Source organism: Cyclopterus lumpus, chromosome 17 (assembly GCF_009769545.1).
Source record: "Cyclopterus lumpus isolate fCycLum1 chromosome 17, fCycLum1.pri, whole genome shotgun sequence".
Classification (NCBI taxonomy): Eukaryota; Metazoa; Chordata; class Actinopteri; order Perciformes; family Cyclopteridae; genus Cyclopterus; species Cyclopterus lumpus.
In genome coordinates this window covers 1694216-1715691 of record NC_046982.1, presented here as the reverse complement: position 1 = coordinate 1715691, position 21476 = coordinate 1694216, and the positions used below count along the sequence as shown (strand labels likewise).

The window sequence follows — 21476 nt, the reverse complement described above, 5'->3', positions numbered from 1 at the left end:
CGCCCCCGGACTAAATCCCATACAGTGATACTTACAGCACTTTAGTTTGGCTTTCTTGAAGAAATGTTACTTTCTTGATGCTTGTTGTTCTGAGTTTGTACTCGTGGTTGAATGCATGCACTAATGTAATGCATTTGGTTCCTACGCCGCCATACTGAAGGCTCCACAATGTGCACTTATACATTAAAAATAATTATGAAATGTATTAGTAGCCTATCAGTAGTAGTAGTAGTGGTGGTGGTAATAGCTGTGGCCGTGACCTTCAAGGATGACTTTTGTTTGGTCATAACCTAGATTTCGATTATCATATTGAAATAGGAACACTGGAACAGAAGACTCGGTTCTGTGTCACTGCAGAGTTTCTGACAAGCCTTGATGAATGAGGGCCCCAGTCCAGTTTCTTCTTGTGATTTTGCAGTATTTTAGTTAAAGAAAGTTCCATTACTGTTCTGTTTTACTTTAAGGACCATTTCAATCAGTGTCAGCTTAATCTTCATGTACCTGTCATGGACAGCATGCTTACACATTGTATTACACAAGATAACATAACTTGAGTTCTCTTCCCGATAATGCAGTTAACCACGGGCTGATCAGCAACAACACGTTTTGGGTCTGACTTCCAAATTTCTGTTTTCAAAGATTGAAGTGGTAGGAATGATCAAAGGTCTCTCTGTATTGAGTCCTGCTTGCATCATCAGGTGTTGAATTTGGGGTTAGAGTGTACTGAGTGTACTGGCAGGTCATACTGCAACAAATACAGACAGTATCTTTACAACTTACAATTAACTGATTTACCAGGCAACCTAAATTGCTGGAATATGTATAAATGAAGGCATTTACATGGTTCACAGGGACCATATCGTCCGTGATAACTTAGTCACTTAAAAAGAGTGTCAAGCCATTAAATATTGCATTTTGTCGTCTCAAAGTCAATGGGATTTTTGAATGGGCTTTTAGTTCGATCCCTGATATACGATCTGTGGTTAACACAAGCGTAATAGATTGTTCTTGTACTACACAAAATATGTCATAAATATCCCACTTTTTTATTCCAGTTTTTACGTAGTAGCTAATGTAAGTAGCTAAATGAGACTACAAACCGTCATTATTTTTGCTTCGTGGTGGTGACATGATATCATGGGATTGTAGTTTTTTACTTTATTGATTTGCAACATTGCCAACAACTGCCCGCCAGAGATATTAAATGGAAATCTACCTCAGTGTTACAGATCTAGAAACATCTCTGGGGCTTGACACATTTCTATCCAAATCCTATTAGTCTACAAGCTAAAACACAATAGTAAAATGGAGGGGGTTTATTGATATGCATCCTTTCGATGGATTTACAATGACTTCTTAACACATGCTCTAGTACTTGGGGTGAAGCAGTAAAGCACGTTGTAGTAAGTAAGCCGTTGCCACCTTTGGAGCAAGAAGGCTGAAGGCCAAGTTTGGTTTTGCGGGTCCGGTCCGGTGTACATGCTTAAACCAGTTTGATTTATTAAAAGGCGATTGAACCTGTATTTGTCATTATGACATCTTCTAATTAAAAAGTAGCCTACATCAGAAACCTGTGCCGATGGCGTCACCTTTTAAAAAACGACCTATTTTTTAGGTTTCTGCTCGAAATATCTAGTTTATTGCAGCCACCTGTTCCTCTCAAAGTTCAGCTTTAATGTCACTTTGAAGTTGCCAAGTCAGAAAATCATCACAAGAAAAAGGATGATGAAGGAAATGAAGTGGATATGTTAAAAACAAATGTATTTTTAGGCCTCTGCTCGAAAATTGCATACCCAAACTAAAAAGGGTGTATCTCTGCAACCACAAAGGCTATTTGAATAATGTTGGTGTTATAATAAAGGCAACCCATATGAGCTTTTGTTCAGATGTGTAAATATTAGTATATTTGTTACTGGTTAAGAGTAAATAAAGATGAAACACAGCAATAATTTAATTTGCAGGTTCGCCTAGGAAAAAAAAGCACTTTCAGGATGATTATCTCTTGGAAGGATGCTGAGCAAAGGTCAAAAAACACAGAGATCATATCAACATATGTGAACAGTCTCTGCCAAGTTTGACTTTGAAAAAGTGAAGCAGAAAAAAGTTTGAGTTTCTAGTACAGATAAACTATGCAAAATGGACATTTGGGCACCATCTGTGCAATTTGAATTTTCTCATGTACCAAACCATATATTTCACTTGTATATTACTTGTGTTCAATACATCCAAATACAGCACTCTTTGTTGATTAGAAGAAGAAAACATTTTTTTTTTTTAAAAAAGCCACATTTGCTGACTGTAAAGCAATGAAGCGTTTCATGTTGCTGTGTTCTTTTGGTTCTTTGCTCATCTCTGTGATGCTTTGGTGCATCACAGAGATAATCTGTGTTGAATCCTCTTGCTTTTTGCTATCTGGCTTTTTCTGATAGCACCGAGCTACGGGTTGCTAGTTCCGAAAACGTGCTGAGTGGGCTGACTCCTGACAAAATGATGATTATGATATTTTAATAATTCTTTTAGTTGATGTTTGAGTTGTGTTGAAATGGCTTACTAATTCATGTTTATTGTAATGTTTTACACAATTTAACCATAATGTGTACATTTCACCCCAATTGGGGGGCACGGTTTTCCAGCTTGTATTGTATTAGTACTGAGCAATATGGTGATTACCATAATATCATGTGAGTTTATGAACAGAAAAAGGAGCCGTGTGCAGTCTCCTGCCGAGTCGAGTGTGCTTAACGTAAAGTGATCAAAAGAGAGTAAGAGAATGTAATTGAGACGGTTAGCAATAATCTTACATACATATGAATGTTGCTCTGTTGCGAGTACAGAATTACCCAGATCATCCAGAGATTGTCAGTGTGCCCACATAGAGCATGCGCACTATCTTAACCCTCAGTCCAGCCTCGTTCTCGGGCTCATTCAAACAAACAGAGGAAGGAAAGTAACTCTGCATTCAGCTATTATTGCATTTTACAACGTCGTGGACTCTCTTCCCCAAAGTAAGTCTATGGGGGAAAGTCTTTTGGGGCCCAGTGGCATCGCGTGATGGACCAGAAAGTTGTTAATCCACACTTTGGCCAATATTTACAATTTGCTTCAAATCCTGGCACTCTTCCTTAGGGCTCGCTTTCCACTTGCTGTACAACAACAACCTTGGCCCAGGCTCTCTTAAGGTGGACTGACCTTTAAGGTGGACCATCTATTCTCATTCTAGTTGCAGGCTGCTCCTCTGAGTTTTGGTGGACTGGCTGCTGAATCAAGTGCACACCTAGTAGTAAAATTTTGTATACCGGTCTGGTCTGGTGGTTGATTTCATCTCAAACCGGTTTGAAATTTAACACTAACTCTAAATTTATTGGTAACACTTTCCGCTATATTAAGCTACAACCCACTCAATGTGGCTATGTGATGAGATTAGCGGAGGTATATTTCGCAGAAACCTGAGTATGGTTGTTCTGCCCTCATGGTGTGTGTAGGTGTGCAGAGATGCATTGAGTGAAACCCACTTCCAATCAAGGTTGAAGACAGCAGATTGCCCTTGGCCATTAAGTGAAAAGTGAAAACAAGGAAAGTGAATTCGGTACAGAAGGGTTGTTAAATTAGTTGCATTGTGCTTTATGCCGGGAAGACACAAAGTATCAACAGTGAAGCTCAAGTCCCCATTGCACAGCACAGTAAATATACATATAGCGTCCACAAGAGTGAAATACATATCAGGGATATACATCTCCCAACAGTATTTCAACAGTTACTCACAGTGCTGCTTTAGACAAAGTGAACAGCTGTTCATGTAAGGCTTCGACAAGGGCATTTGGGGAGTTATTAAAAGATTTGTGTTAATATTTGCTCGAAAACATATCTGACGAAAGGCTGTATGCTAACAATTCCAGTAAAAACAATAGGGTTCCCGCCAGGTTATTGCAAGCTCAGAGACAGTTTTTAGGAGGCTTTTTTAACTAAAATGTATTATGCAAGTTGTGAAGTCCTTTAAGGAATAACTCATTGTGTAGGTCGTATGCATTATATTAGCGAGTGTGCGAGAGAGCGAGGGAGAGAGAGTGTTTGTGACTGCCGTGAGTATCAAGTTAGCATTAATGTTATAGCAGTTTAGGTTATTTGGCCTTTTTTTGCATTTAAATACATGCTACAAATGATCAAGACCCAAGCCAAAATAGTTGTTTATTAGTTGTTTATTACCCAACCCTTGTCAACCTAATCACTACACACTGTGTCTTGCTTGCTACCTGCTGATTAATGTTAAGCGGTTAGCCCTGAAGTTAGCCATAACTTCGGCCCGGGCTCACTGATCTAAAAACAAGACACTTGGCCACAAGACCTTCCAACGTTTTAGCGGAAACCATGAACAGCAGCTGCAATAGAGTAATGCCAGTAGCGGTGGTCACTGTGCTAGCAACAGAACACCCAACTGATGTCAACTGCTGCTGGCAGAATAACTGTTCATGTTTGGTTATAGTATAAGATGTACCACTGCCGGCCATTCAAAATACAGAACACTGATGTCATGGGTGACAGGTGCAGCCGTATCGGCTCTCTGTTTAGAAGCACTTTTACTGTCACTTTTGATATTTAAATGACATTGTATGTATTCACAAATATGCTGAAACTGCAGCAGCAAGCAGGGAAGACATTCTTCTCCCACTCCACATCACTTGGCTAGTGTGCAAACCAGTTGGCAGATTGGCGGTTAAATCCCCGCTTCCTCCAGAGGGTAAAGGTATTGGGATATGTAGTGTGCCCACCAAGCAGGCGACATTTGTGGTTGTACAAAACAAGTTGATATCTTGTCTTCTTGGCCAGACATCCAGCGACGTCCAGAGTTAGTTGATATATGACGTTTCGACAAAAAGATATAGCGTTGAGTTCAAACTCTATATCGAGGTTGTGCTCATGTATCGTTATAGAGTCATTCTGATGTGTCAGTATGGAGTGTTTCCCTGCCCACTGCTGGACAGTTTCCAAACCAACCTTCGATCCCACCAAGCTATAGGCAATCCTCTACATTAAGTAAACTGAATAATGGTTGAATGACTCAAGTCTGTTGGCACGTAGTTTTGTAGATTTGTTGCTTTTCTTAAATGTTGCAATCTTAACTGGAAACAGAGCATGTGATCAAGTGTCATCTTGGCCTCTTTTTGCAGAATTAACAAGTCTGGCCAGATGACACAATTGTACATCAGTAAATATCTATATAGAGTGTTTGATAGTAGGGCTGAATTTTCTTGGCTTTTGGTTAAAAAGAATGATCTGAATCATAATTATTGTGTGTTTCTCTTTTCTCTCGCTGACAGGGCTGCTCTGTTTCTCCTACATTTTCTATCTCACACACTGTCACACCATCCTACCCACCAACTGGCTGCTAGGCAACATGGCCCTCTGAATGGGGTGTATTTTTACATCTGTGTGTTCAGGGCTAGAGACGTTAAGAGGAGAAAAACATCCCTACTGCAGCCTGATTTTCTCTGTGTGCACAGTGGCTTTAGTTGACTATGGGTCTCACAAATTATCATGATTGTACTCACTTCATCAAATAGGCATGATATAGTACACATTGGCGGATTTACATCCTGAAGGTTTATAATTGTGCCAGTGACAGTCATGGCTGGAGGCATTATGTTTACTGGTTATCCGTCCCTCCGTCTGGCCCATTATAATAAGCACAATTATAATTAAAAAGGGAATTTGGGCAGGGATTAACTAATTTGAATGTGATGATCAAAGGTAAAAGGTCAGTCTGACCTTACAAAATTTTGTTTGCCATAACACAATAATTCATATACTAATTGTGACAATTGACCCCTCGCTAAGCTGCTACTCCGTAGCTATCAGTTACCGTGGAGCCCACACTGTCACTAACTGCTGTCCCTGAAAAAGAGATGTTAGAGAAAAGCAGATAGAAGGGTCTACAATATGTGTTTGAAGGATATATCCAGGATGTCAAACTGATTCAGCAGTGAAAACAAGTTAAAAAGATGAAAATACATGCTAAAGCTACAGATCACAGTGAAAAGAGAACCACCTCATCACCTGGAGATTGAGACAATGAAATATAGGAACGACACGTTTATTGAAAAGCTGGGTAGGTCATTAAAAAGCGTGTGTTTGTATTCAGTATACCTTCAGTAGCTAGAATAGCAAACAACTGCTAATGTAAGCTCCACAGGTTTTTAGGTAGAAACATAACAATTCAAAAATGTATATCTCCTTCCAACCTCTCCAGGTTTGGGGTTAGGGTATCACTATTACACAACGTTTAACCATGACCTGCTCCAAATCCACTAAACCAGCCTAAACATATCAAAGTAAATCACAGAAGGCCTCAATATGCATCAAACAAAGTACTTGTTGGGTCATCTTACATCTTCTGAAACCCCCTTACTGACAAGTTTTGCAACTTTCTGTAAAAGACTGAACAGAATAGACATCTAAATAACATCTGTCAATCACTCAATAATTATTCATCTGTCCTGACTGTTTCTGTGAATTTGGCAGTCTTTTGTGGAGCTTCTAACTAGGGTAGATACCACTATCAATGTTTGACAGTAAAAAAATCCCAATGTGGTCCCTGGTTATAGGTAGCTCCATAGTCAGAAATGTGAAGATAGCGAAGCCAGGGACCAAAGTCATATGCATCCCGGGGGCCAGAGCGGGCCACATTGAATCTTGTTTAAAACTACTGATTTATTGTGTCTTACTGAAACCTGGCTGAGCCATGAAAAATATGTCAGCCTAAACAGTGCCGTAACCGTAACACATGAGGCCCCCCTGCAGAATAACCCTGAGGGGGCGCCCCCCCCCCCCCCCCCCCCCCCCCCCCCCCCCCCATATGTAAGGGATAATGTATTGTCCGGCGGTCATTATCCAAAGATAAACGAACAGGACCCAAGCTTTTCTTTTGAGGGAAATTTATTCAATCAGAAAAAACAGCTCAAACAGAGAACAAATGTATTCCAACAGAAACAAAACATATGCTAGGGCCTATCAAACAGCTCAAACAGAACATATGTTACAACAACATAACAAATATGCCTACATATAGTCGATACACCGGTAGGCTACTTTCTACAGGTTTGCATTTGAATACACATGCGCGTCTTTTAGCAAATCTGTGTGCAAAGTCTTTAACCACGCTCTTTACATCTAAACTGACGTTTATTCTCTACGCTAAGGATGGCCAGACCTGACAGCCTCTCTTGTGACATGGAGCTTCTGAGATATGTTTTGATCAGTTTTAGCTTGGAAAATGACCTTTCTTACTTAACGGTTACTTTTATTATTTTGTACAGAGCCGTTGTCTTCTCAAAAGGGTTGCAGTGTTGGACAACATGAAATGAAGTTAAACAACGATGTGGTTGTGGAGATAATTAAGGAAACGTGTCCGATAATGGGCGCAGGGGGTATAGTGAGAGCATAGGTTTAATAAGGTTAATGTATTTTCAAGCACAACACATAGACAGAGCAGTACAGCTGTCAAAGTATAACGTTAGCTACGTGGTAATGTTAGCTATAGCAAACAGTACAATACCTGTCTCTTCTGGCAGATGAGTGCATCCTTCACCAGCTGGTCGAAAAAGACTTGTAATTTTGGGAAGTTTGGCATTTAATTCAGAAATGTTCTGTTTTGATTGCCGCTTTTGGGCACCACTTTTAAATGTGCGTTTCATTTTTCCTCAAGAGAAATTTCCTCGTAGTTCTCCCAGAATGCACCGCGGCCCAACAATAACACCAGTCCGCGTAGCAGGAGGCCCTAGTGGTTGCCTGTTACGAATGCCTTTACAACTATTATTTAAAACTTATAAAGCCAGTTTAAAATACTTTTTTTTATTGTGTAGCTTTATATGAGAGAGACAACTTTGAGGGATATCTTAATGTTATTACGTAATGTAATATGATTTATTTATTACATTATTCGGCCCAGATTCGGCAGCCATCATCAGCCAGAGTCGATGATGGCTGCCGATAAACCGGTTGCCATGTCTCAGACAGAATCTGCCCATGTCCGTAACAGCTACACCTGGGCCAGACATGGCAACAGTGAAATGTGCCAAAGGTGGCTCACATTTGGCCGCATCGAGCCGGAACACAGCCGAGTCAGCCGACACTTCAATACGGCCGAGTCCGCTGGCTAGTGTTGGATTAAAAAAATTAAATAAAATTGCCACGCGAGGCCCCCCCGCAGTGCGGGGGTTGCGGGGGTGATCTCTACGGGCCTGAGCCTAAATTAATCAACTCCTACAAGTCATATTAATACTCACATTCCTCGAGGCACCGGCCCGAGGAGGTGGAGTAGCAGCCATCTTTGACTCAAGCCTATTAATGAATCCTAAACCTAAATTAAACTACAACTCATTTGAAAGCCTTGTTCTTAGTCTTTCACATCCAACCTGGAAAACATTACAGCCAATTATATTTGTTATACTGTACTGGCCACCAGGTCCATATTCAGAATTTAGATCTACATTTTCAGAGTTTCTATCAAGGTTAGTCCTTAAAACTGATAAGGTTATTATTGTAGGAGATTTTAATATTCATGTGGATATTGATAATGATTGCCTTAGTACTGCATTTATCTCATTGTTGGACTTGATTGACTTCTGTCAGAGAGTACAGAAACCCACTCACTGCTTTGGCCACACCCTCCACCTTGTTCTTACATATGGCATTGACATTGAGCATTTGGAGGTCTTCCCACAGAACCCTCTTCTGTCAGACCATTACCTCATAACTTTTGAGTTCATACTCCCGGAGTGTACACCGTTAGTCAAAAGTTTCTACACCAGATGTCTAACTGACAGTGCTGTAGCTAAATTTAAAGAAGCGATTCCTTCTGCATTTGATTCAATACCATGTCTCAATGTGACGGACTCCTCTGCTAACTTTAGTCCGTCCCAGATTTATCAGATTGTCGATAGTGCTACAGGCTCACTGAGAATGACACTAGACTCGATAGCCCCTCTGAAGAAAAAGACAGTGAGGCAAAGGAGGTTTGCTCCCTGGTATAACCCTCAGACCCGCGACCTAAAGCAAACTTCACGAAAGCTTGAAAGCATATGGCGTTCCACCAATCTGGAAGAATCACGCTTAGTTTGGAGAGACAGCCTTAAAACATATAAAAAGGCTCTCCGTAATGCCAGAGCAGCCTATTACTCATCAGTAATAGAGACAAATAAGAACCCCAGGTTTTTCTTTAGCACTGTAGCCAGGCTGACAGAGAGTCACAGCTCTGTGGAGCCGTGTATTCCAATAGACCTCAGTAGTAATGACTTCATGAACTTCTTCAATGAAAAGATTTGAACTATTAGAGGCAAGATTGATGATCTCTTGCCCTCAACTACTGCCGATCTGTCATCAAGAGGAGTGGCCTTGGAAACGGCCGAATGCCCTGGTGTATATTTGGATAGCTTTTCTCCCATTAACCTAGACCAATTGTCTTCAACGGTTTCTACTTCTAAACCGTCTACCTGTCTCTTGGACCCCATCCCAACGAGGCTGCTGTAAGATTCGTGTTCAAAGCTCCGGGTCCCGTGGCCGCAGGAAATTCAGGATTCGAGTTAAAGTTTAACAATATTTAATGGCAAAGATAATACTCATGTAGCGTTCACGATCGTGGGGCCAGAAAGGAGGAACTCTCCACAGACGGAGTGCAGCTCCCAGGGAGCCACAGACCGGGGCTGTCTCGAGTCTCCAGACCAGTAGAACCATGTCTCCCCAGAACAAATGCTCGGCTATTAGTATGGTCATGCAAATGAATTCACACCTAAAGGATAGTTCCATTGGTCAGTTCAAAGGATGCCGCCATTCTGTTCGCTACGCCAATTAGTAAACAGGCGAGGTCAAAGCTCACTCTTCCGGTCAAGGACAGGAAGTTCCCCTTCACAATAAAACCCTATTATCCTGCCTTCCGAATAAAAGCAACACATTAGGTTTCAATCGGCATCCATTTTAACTATTGTCTAAACAATAAAACATTCATTCATTCTCATGCATCATACAGTTAATCATTACATTTGTCATTAAAACAGAATAATAAAACAGTGATCCTCTCTTATGTTTCACAATACATTCCTCCAGAATATTCCTCATAATATCCCAAATTAATTATCATATCTTTCTTTATGTATTAATTTAAAACATAAACTTCTCTTATCTACATGTGCAAATATATATAAAATCCACTACAACCTAACACTGCTTAAAGTCGTGTTGCCTTTAATTGGCACCTCTCTGCTGGATATTGTTAATGTGTCTTTGCTAACAGGGCATGTACCACATTCCTTCAAAGTAGCTGTAATTAAACCTCTCCTGAAGAAGCCCACTCTTAATCCAGAGGTGTTGGCTAACTACAGACCGATCACTAACCTTCCCTTCCTCTCTAAGATCCTTGAGAAAGTAGTCGCAAATCAGTTGTGCGACTTCCTACATCAGAATAGTTTATTTGAGGAGTTTCAGTCAGGATTTAGAAAACACCACAGCACAGAGACAGCACTGGTGAAAATTACAAATGACCTCCTAATTGCATCAGATATAGGACTCATCTCTGTACTGGTCTTGTTAGACCTTAGTGATGATAAAGGACTCATCTCTGTACTTGTTTTGTTAGACCTTAGTGCTGCGTTCAACACCATTGACCATCACATCCTATTACAGGGACTGGATCAGTCGATTGGCATTTCAGGTACCGCACTAAGTTGGTTTAAATCCTATATATCAGATCGATCTCAGTTTGTATTTGTAAACGATGAAGCCTCCATGACCACCAACGTTAACCACAGAGTTCCACAAGGTTCTGTGCTTGGACCAATTTTATTTAGGACCCAGGACCAGCTCCAGACACAGCCAGGTCCAATGGACCATCTGAGACGTGAAGTCACAACGACTCCGGGGAGGAATCAGATTTAATAAGGTGCAATGGAGAGAAGTAAATTCATCCATAAGTAGAGAGAGAAGAGGAGATAGGTGCTCAGTGTATACTAAAACATCCCCCAGCAGCCTAGAAGCCTATAGCAGCATATCAAGGGGCTGGACCAGGGCAAACCTGATTCAGCCCTAACTATAAGCACTCTTAAATGTGGTGACTGTTGAATGAACCTTCAATTAATTTCTCTTGAAGAAAACGTTAGAAAATGTGGTCTCACACGCCTCAGGGAACAGCTGATTTTACAGCAAGCTTCCAAGAAGTATTTGTGTAATATCATGTCTTACAAGTTTTCAGTTTATTTCTCCCCACAAAACCCATCCTTCAAAAATATAAAACACTATCAGCTTTGTCCACACACTTTAGGATCCTCCTTAACCCATACATGTTGGAGGATGGAGTCACAGGATGGAGTCACAGCCAATCATAAACCACAGTATTAAAAATCAACCATCAGTTGAACATGGTTGACAGTATACCCACTAAACATTAGCATGTTAACGTTGTTACTTTGAGCATTTTGCTATGCTGATGTTTGCAGTTATCTAAAATCACCACTGTGCCTTAGTATAGTCTCAGAGCTGCTAGCATGACTGTAGACTTGTTTGACTAATTATTGGTAAATGTGTAATTCTAGTGAGCACAAACTACTGGTGGGGATCCTGCTTTGCAGAGCGTGGGAACAGAGAGGATTTCACAGCCAATGACTGGTCTACATAACTCTTGCAGTCAGAAAAGCGTGCGCCATCACAGAGTTGATCATTTGAACAGCATGGAGGCAAGGCATGATCCAATGTTTAGGCAGTATCCATCATTTAGCAATTGTTTTTATCTTGCTAGTACAGAGTAGCACAGTGACAATGACATACTTTTCAGGGTTGTTATGATCATCTGTGCAGGGGTCTAAGGAAGAATTTGGAAATATTCAAGCAATCACTCGGCTTTCATTGCAGTTGAAGCATAACCTAACTATAGTTTTCTTTATAAATTAATGTATTATTGTTATACATATTGCAACATATTGTTATTGTTCATTTTTACTAGTTTAGTCTAAAAAGTTAGAAAATAGTGAATGAATTCTCACCGATATCATAGGAGAGTTGCAATCACTTCAATAGTGCTATCTAGTCCAATGACCACTCTTGCATCCTACACTTAAACCCTCCCTGTCATTCACCCATTCACCTCCATTCATATACTGAAGGCAGGGGTTAAGTGTCTTGCCCAAGGACGCATCGACATGGACTAGCGCAGCCAGGGATGGAGCCCCTGTCTCTATGTGGCTTACCTGACAAGTATACGGTTAATAGGAGCAACGAGAGGAGTGTTTTTCCTCCTGAGCATCTGTCCATCAGACACTACAGTACAAAGCTTTGGTCAAAATTTCTGAGAGCAATTTACCTCCATCTGTTCTTGCATGTTTTCATTTGTATTTTTGTTCGTATTGTAGCCATTGTGGTGCACTGGTCCGTGGTTGATTCATGATCAGTGCGGATCCCTCCTCACGGTTCAGCACGCACATGATGCACAGATTAATTACACAGACACTTAATTACACAGACACGAATAAATAAAGTTCAATCAGGAGAGGCTTGTTTAGAATTTAACAATACTTTATTACATATGCATAACATCTGAATAGTGCAAAGTCTTTGGCCATTGGACTCCATCATGAAATAGGATAATCAAGGGGTAGTGAGGTCAGATAAGGCAGAATCCCGAGGGGGATTCCCTTCATCACCACCACCACCGTGAAGGGAGTTGCTGTAACCCGATGAGGAAGGAGGAGCATGATGATGCTGACTGGAGGTGACTGGGTGGAGGAGGGTCGCAACTGGTTTGAGCTAAAGTTTTCACAGCAATATCAAATAGATATTTTGGAGGGAACAACGGCTATTTCCCAGATTCATTTTTATTAAAAAAATTACAATCTTTTATTTCCTCATCATCTAAATCTTGTTTTTTTGCAGATAATCCCTATAGATGACTACAACAAAGTAAAAGGATAACATTTAGAACTTTTAATGGTTTACACTGATTTCAGAGCAGTTCAAATTATTTTTGTGTGTAGAGCCTTGTAGATCAGCTGCTATAATAATACACCATGGTCAAATATTGAAGTGCTCCCGGGGACAGTTCCTCTAATGGCCACTAGTTTTTGGCCCGACTCCCTGACGGATCAGCAAACTTTCTGTTGCTGCCATAAAACAATTCAATGTATCTCGCTAAAATTCAAGCATGTCTTAAAGACATAAACACATGGATGACCTGCAACTTCCTGATGTTAAACTCAGACAAAACTGAAGTTATTTTACTGGGCCCTGAACACCTCAGAGATCAATTATCTGGTGATGTGGTTTCTGTAGATGGCATTTCCCTCGCATCCAACACCACTGTAAAGAATCTAGGCGTTATCTTTGACCGAGACTTGTCCTTTAACTCCCACGTTAAGCAAATCTCAAGGATTGCATTTTTTCATCTACGTAACATTTCAAAAATCAGGCACATCTTGTCTCAAAAAGATGCAGAAAAGCTGGTTCACGCGTTTGTTACTTCCAGACTAGATTACTGCAACTCCTTATTATCAGGCTGCCCTAATAAGTCTCTTAAATCCCTCCAGTTGATCCAGACTGCTGCAGCTCGTGTACTTACAAAAACTAAGAAAAGAGATCACATTACTCCTGTATTAGCTGCGCTGCACTGGCTCCCTGTAAAATCAAGAATCACATTTAAAATTCTTCTCCTCACCTACAAAGCCTTGATTGGTGATGCACCATCATATCTTAAGGAGCTTGTAGTACCATATTGCCCCACTAGAGAGCTGGGCTCACTAAATGCGGGGCTACTTGTGGTTCCTAGAGTCCTAAAAAGTAGGATGGGAGCCAGAGCCTTCAGTTATCAAGCTCCTCTTTTATGGAACCAGCTTCCACTTTCAGTCCGGGAGGCAGACACAGTCACCTCATTCAAGAATAGACTTAAGACTTTCCTGTTTGATAGTGCTTATAGTTAGGGCTGAATCAGGTTTGCCCTGGTCGAGCCCCTTGATATGCTGCTATAGGCTTATAGGCTGCTGGGGGATGTTTTAGGATACACTGAGCACCTCTCTCCTCTTCTCTCTCTCCTTATGGATACATTTACATCTCTCCATTGCACCTTATTAACTCTGCTTCCTCCCCGGAGTCGTTGTGACTTCACGTCTCATAGGGTCCATTGGACCTGGAGGTGTCTGATGCCTGGTGAGCTGGCCTCCCACCTTGGCCCTACTGATGCCCCACCCCCCCTCCTCTCTACCTCCTTCTGTTTCATGGATTGGAGTTCCATTCATACATTGTCATATTCATGTAATGTGTTTATGTAACTTTGTAAATGCTGTTCATTCTGTACACATGACATCTATTGCTTCTGTCCATCCGGGGAGAGGGATCCTCCTCTGTTGCTCTCCTGAAGGTTTCTTCCCTTTTTTCCCTGTGAAAGGTTATTTTTGGGGAGTTTTTCCTGATTCGATGTGAGGTCCTGGGACAGGGATGTCGTATGTGTACAGATTGTAAAGCCCTCTGAGGCAAATTTGTAATTTGTGATATTGGGCTATACAAAATAAACTGAATTGAAATGTCAAATCATAACACAAGTTACCTCAAGACACTTTTCACGTAGAGCACTGGGCGACAGTGGCAAGAAAAAAGGTTGACGTTATATGAATAAAACTTGACTAGATTTAAAAACTATTCTCCCATATCTTGTGTTGTTGTTTCTTTACTGCAGCTCCCTATCCTGGCCTCCTCAGTTGTCAGTCTTTATTTCCTCGAACTGACGGATATATTCCAGCCGGTGCATTCTGGGTACAGTTGCAATGACCGCAGTCTGTCTCTTCCCTACATCCTGCCCAGACAGGAAGTCTGCACACTGCCTCTGCTCTTCAGCTTGGCCTTCGCCGCTCCCACCGCAACTGTAAGTAATCCCCCCCACACATCTACATGTGGCTAACAGAGTCTGTGATTATTATCCTCAGAGGGCTTTACAATCTGTACACATACGTCCCAGGACCTCACATCGGATCAGGAAAAACTCCCCAAAAATGTAAAATTGTAAACTTAAAATAAACCCTGATTAAATGATTGCTAACTGCTAGTCCAGCCCAACCAATACAGTTTTTTTTCTACCCGCATTATGTTATCTGTATACAACTGGCAGACGATACAGAACAATAATTGCCTGATACACTAATGTGTACCAGGCAAATATTGTTCTGTATCGTCTCCTCTATACAAATGACTGAAACCGTGTTAGCGTTACGTGATGTGTAAGAAATCACAATACTCAAGAAAGCCAATTGTAATATCATCTTAACACACTATTTCTATCAGAGAGCCAACACATCTACTTCACCTCCTGTGCTTGTGTTTGAACTTCATTTTGACTTTTCACATTTTGAGATTAAAGCACATGTTTGTCCTTTGAAGCAGGAGGTTGACAGAAAGGCAAAACGTACGACGAGCTTTCTTCAGAGTATCTTGCAGTCTTCTTCGTCTGGGATTGAAATATCTTGATTTTGTATCAAATAACAAATTGAAAAATAAAATAATAATGCATATTAAATCTGCATTGCCAACAATCTTCTCTTTGTCTATTTCTGTGTGCAGATTCTTATAGGAGAGGCCATTCTGTACTGCTATCTCTCCAGGAGGTCATCGGCCTCACAGACGGAGGCTAACATCAACGCTGCAGGCTGTAATTTCAACTCTTACATCCGTAGGGCCGTACGCTTCATAGGTGGGAGGACACATGATGTACACACAACTGTGCATGTGCATGTTTTCAGAAATTGAGCCACAGAAACCGAAATAAACAAACGACAACAGTTCTACTAATCCTGTGTTTGCTCTTGCTTTTCACAGGCGTCCATATCTTTGGTCTGTGTGTGACGGCACTGATAACTGATATTCTCCAGCTGTCCACTGGTCAACACACACCCTATTGGTTGGATGTGTGTAAACCCAACTTGACCCACATTAACATGTCCACCTGTGATGAAGCTTTTATTCTGGAGGATATCTGCTCAGGACAAGATGTCGGGCTCATCAATGCTGGGAGGTAAGGCTTTGTTTGACTGTGGGCGAGTGTGGGAGTGATCTAGTGAGTGTGTCAGAGGATGTGTGTGGGTGGGTGGGTCATTCCTAATGTTTAGTTTTAGCACACTCACACACTCACACATGAACAGGCTATAATCTTCTTGTAGCTGGCAGTCCTAGACTCGTTTTCTCTGTTGTTATGGTTACAGATCTGCTCTCAGGACAAGTATTAAAACATAGAAACTATGGGCTACAAGTAGGACACTGTACATCATCACTGCCAAGGTCATCTGCTACATGGACCGGTGACAACATGGCTGTTTGACATATAACAGGTTCACTTAAAGCACCTATACACTCATCGTACATCCCCACAAGTGTTTCACTTATTGGCTGGTCCACCAAAAAGTGTGGCTTGTCAATAGCATGAGAATTGCCGGTCCTTGACATTAGGTCAGCCAGGGCCATACCACAGATCAGATCCCAAATCATAGTCACACATTGGATCAGCACAAAAGGAAAAAGGAAGCAAATATTACTTTTACAGATCCCTGATTACATTTATTTAGCTGTCGATCTATTTGCCGATCAATTATAATCCATATGGGCAGATACAGATCCCTTTGTTGTTTGATTATACAGCTGGTCTACAAGGATCCAAAGTAAGAAGGCAACAGTTTTTTGGGGGGAGGGGGGTTTGCTTTGAGGGTACTTTAACCCTTTGTTGCCAAAGTAAATGGATCTGGGTAGAATATCAGCCCTTCAGGAAGAACCCTTCTGGAGCCCCTATTTTGGACTCATGGTTTAATGCACTTATTGTAAGTCGCTTTGGATAAAAGCGTCAGCTAAATGACATGTAATGTAATTTCTTTAGAAAGAAAGAAAGAACACTTTTATTGATCCCTGTGGGTAAATTCTTCTCTGCATTTGACACATAGTTATTAAGGGAAGTGGGCTGCAGTGAAGCAACTGGGGGTTCAGTGTCTTGCTCAAGGACACTTCAACATGAACTATGGGGAAAGCAGGGATCGAACCGGGGACCTTGTGTACGGGATGACCACTCTCCACATGAGCTACAGTCGACCAAGCTCTAAACTCTAAGGTCTCTTAGAAGTTAGAAGTAGTCCAGCAGACTCCTAAGACTGTCCTGTCATTTTAAGTCTCCTTCATCAAGACACGAAACCCCACATGATTCTTAAGAAATCAAACAGTTTTAGCGGGGACTGTAGTCAGTTCCGCAGGAAGAAAAACCTCCAGTTCAACGGTTGTTGTCCAGCAACAGATGCTGTGTGTTGCCCAGTGGCTGCATGTCGCTCTACATGCAGATGTAACTTTTATTTGCTAGCTGCTGTCACTCACTAAGCAGTCTCTCAAGCAATGCTGAAATCATTACGTGAATATTTGGAAATCTGTGTTTGCTCCATTGCATGTTAAAGCTGAAGGCCCCTCCCATTCTGCAGCTCTCACTAGATGCCACAGTTTTCCTTCCCACTCCATCGTCAGCTTCGTAGCCCACGGCTTCTGTTCCCGTCCTCACCACATGTGTTCACTAAGAGTTCAGGGCCCTGAGTGTTTCCTCAGCACAGACCTGCTCTTATTGTATGGCAAACCCTGTCAAGATAACACTGCATGAATGACAACACCATATTGATGTTACCTGCCTCACTGTCATTCACTGAGCTAATCAACTGATTGCAACTTGGCAACCCAAGTGTGCTTATTGTGTTCAATGTTAATTAATGCAGGTTATTGAAGAGACAGGTGTGTGTGCCTCCCCCCTAGATTCTCCAGACACCTTGGGCACATAGAGACAGACAGCCATCCACACTCACATTCACAGACAGGGGCAGTTCAGAGTCCCACCTGGCAGAGCTACGAGTGTGAGAACAGACAGTGAAACCGAGGGAACGTGGATTGAGCACATTTATTGACTAATAATCTAGTAAAACGTTGATTTGTAACTGTTCATTTTAAAGTACATTTGATGTGTGTGAGAGAGAAAGAGAGAGCAAGACCTGCAGCCCTGTAATGTTTTGTCCCCTATTTGAGTGGGAGATCCTCCCACTCAAATAGAAGATCATTTTTTTAAGTTTCAAACAACTCATTTTATTATAGAAATACTCTCCGTTGTATTTAACATAACTAAGCAGCATTATATAGACAGAATATCTAGTTATCTACCACCATTTTCTTCTGAGACCGGCAAGTTGTTGCCATGTTTTTCTAGTTTGAGCTTCACAATCCAAACTGACAACACAGAGTTGTTGTTATTGGCATGTTGGCTCACTACGGTGCTCCGGCTGAGTTTGTGCATCAAGTAGCACTGGGCCGTTTCCTCACCCATTGTTCTTTGTATTTACAGCTACTAGATTGTGAAGTGCTCAGAGCAATCTTGTGGCATTAGATGGCAGAACACACACAGACCTCTCTAAAATGTCATTAATGTAACACTTTACCAAAAGGCTGCACACTGGCGCCTCCATCAAACCTTGTGACACAGCAGCAGGCTTCAGCCAAACGCCACACAGAATGTTCTGTGCCTCTGAACACCAGACTGGTGAGCTGTTCCTCACAGACTCTTGGTGTGCACAGGGAAATGATCTGGAGTATAGCAGGCGTTCTCAGGAGGCATCCAGAGCGCCTTCAAAAATCTTCCAAAAAAAGGAATAATATATATGTACTGTGAGCAAGGCGATATGTTGGCATTCTTTTTTATGCAATCACAACATTTGGATCTCTATGGATTTACTACAGTCAGTGTAACATCCAACATCACAACACAGCATGGACCACTGTCTGCCACAAATCTTTGCATTTAAAATATTATATGTCAATACTCAATCAATATTTCTCACACCCTGGCAAGTTACTGCTGCTGTAGCCTGAGAACATACACATGAATAGAGATCTATGTATTTGGTAGCACGCTTCAACAGGAGCAACAGAGTCAATGTAAACGTATAAATGTATGCTTTAGAATATTGAATAATTAGAAACAATTAATAACACACACTCCTTTTTTTATATATAGTTGCATGATAAAACTTTAGTTTATTACCAGGATATATGTTTGTAATAATACGACGACAAGGTAGCAAACCACACATCACGGGTTTAGAGTTGTTGCCCTCCGTTGTCCTTCATACACTGTATTTATAAAACACCTGCAGAGCTACCACACACACACACACACGCACACACACACGCACACACACACACACACACACAAACACGCACACACGCACACACACACACACACGCACAAACACGCACACACACACACACACACACACACACGCACACACACAAACACGCACACACACACACACACGCACACACACACACACACGCACGCACTCACACACACGCACACACACACACACGCACAAACACGCACGCACACACACACACGTCCGAGTTTCTTTGATCGTCACCTCCCTGTTGCAGATGAATATTCAGCATTGTCCTCAGCTGTCTGTAAATGATAATGTTGTCTTTCTTTTGTTCTTTATAGGAAGTCTTTCCCCTCCCAGCATGCAACTCTAGCGGCCTTTGCTGCTGTCTACATCTCAGTAAGTACACTCTCTTATGTAGACTGAGACTTGTAGCTCACGATGCCACCTAAAATCTAACACACAGAAACACAGACATTATATCTCTTGTTGGTCATTTACAAATGGTAAGATATCTAAATAGATCTAATTTAATCCCAGATGGGGACTGAACACAGTCTCACTAATCGGGGTTGACTATCACAGGTTTGGGATTATCTGTTTTCATATGGACATTTAAAAGATCACGATTGACTCGTGTGAAACCTTTTTGTTTCAGATGTACTTCAACACGGTGCTGACGGACTCTGCCAAGCTGCTGAAGCCTCTGCTGGTGTTCTCCTTCGTCATGCTGGCCATCCTGGCCGGGCTGACGAGGATCATCCAGTTCAGAAACCATCCTGTCGACGTCTACTGTGGATGGTTACTGGGATCTGCCATTGCTGTTTATCTGGTAACACTGTTAACCAGTCACAACCATTTTGATTAATAGATACAGGTTTACTGTGCATCTTAAAGATGTGTAGTATTTGTGGGCATCCAGCGGGGAGGTTGCAGACCAATCGTGTAGGAGAACTACGCTGGCCGCCGTGGTTCTGTGAAGAGGACCCGTTCTGTATGGAGATACAGTATATACTGTACGGCTTTACTAATGTAACAAAGACACAACCGTTTCTTATTTTCAGGTGATTATACTCTAAAGAAAACATACTTCATATGATTATATTCCATATCCACCAATAGATCCCTGTCAATGCTACAAACTGTATTTAAAACATTATGTATCTACCTTGTAACCTAAATGATTTCCTGTTTCAATATTGTTTATAGTTTTTAACCTAATTATTTTATACTTAAATGATAACCAACTCAAGGGCGATCGGTGCTCAGCTGCTAATATTCTTTCTGAATGAACGAGTCACCGAAGCTGTTATCTTATCAACAAAATGTTTATGTATTTATTAGTACCAACATCTTGAAATATGTCAATTCTGATATGTTCACATTCAAAGCAGATCAAGTAGTAATACGTGGGTGAGGCATTTCTAATATCTGCACCTACCAGACCTGTTGTGCACCAACCAACCCGCAACATTTTTAAGAACTCCATTAATCAACGAATCCCAAGCAACCATTATTATGCATACAATTGTCTGGACTGAGTTCTGACAAGGACACAGACATTGAATTTTAAAATTAAAATGTGTTTGTGCCAGACCAGGGTACACAGAACTGAGAGAGTATGTAAAGGTGGAAAAAATAGGGATTTTATTTACCCAATAATATTTACAATTATTAAGATGGGGAACTAAATCAGACCAAAGTGACACATTAGAATAAATATATAAGTTTAACATATTTGTGCTAAAGCCTACACACACTCAACAGAACTTAGCATAAACAACATTGTGTGGGCTCTATTGAACAAGAGACACTGCCTTCCCGCCATCTTTCAACTGTAGGATATAAACCATGCTGGTGAGTCCATAGTTGATTGGACCTCTCTCCTCAGTGGTGCAGATATAGTGTCTGCTGAGGACACCCCTCTATCTGTACACAATGGCACAGTCCAATTATCCAGGCCAGTCTACTTAGGCATGTGTGCTGCAGCAGCGCTGTCTTTTTTCAGCCGGATGTTAAAGAAATAAGAAGTGTGCTAAACAAGTGTCTCTACTTCCTTTATCATGGTGTTAACAGAACTGGGAAACATCACCTTCACTTTGCCAGGTTGCTGTTCCAGCCGTCAGTGTTGTAACCCAGTTTAAGGTGTGACAATATACTATTGTAATGCATGCCTATCAGTCAAGAAGAGTATATTGCATCCATGATTTTGTGCCAGTTTGTATTTAAAAGATCTAGCAAGTTCCTCCAGCAGGCATGTTATGCAGATGTCATGTACTGGCATTGGTTCATTGC

General features: G+C 41.3%; 1 protein-coding gene across 1 annotated transcript in view; it reads left to right on the top strand.

Moving 5' to 3' along the window:
• Nucleotides 1-21476, top strand: part of LOC117746941 (phospholipid phosphatase-related protein type 4-like) — a 36309-nt gene that overhangs the window by 2981 nt on the left and 11852 nt on the right. The window contains exons 2-6 of the mRNA XM_034556290.1: nucleotides 14702-14887; nucleotides 15580-15709; nucleotides 15835-16030; nucleotides 19523-19580; nucleotides 19840-20013. Of these exons, the coding sequence (XP_034412181.1) occupies nucleotides 14702-14887; nucleotides 15580-15709; nucleotides 15835-16030; nucleotides 19523-19580; nucleotides 19840-20013 (744 nt within the window). The remainder of the gene's footprint in view (nucleotides 1-14701; nucleotides 14888-15579; nucleotides 15710-15834; nucleotides 16031-19522; nucleotides 19581-19839; nucleotides 20014-21476) is intronic.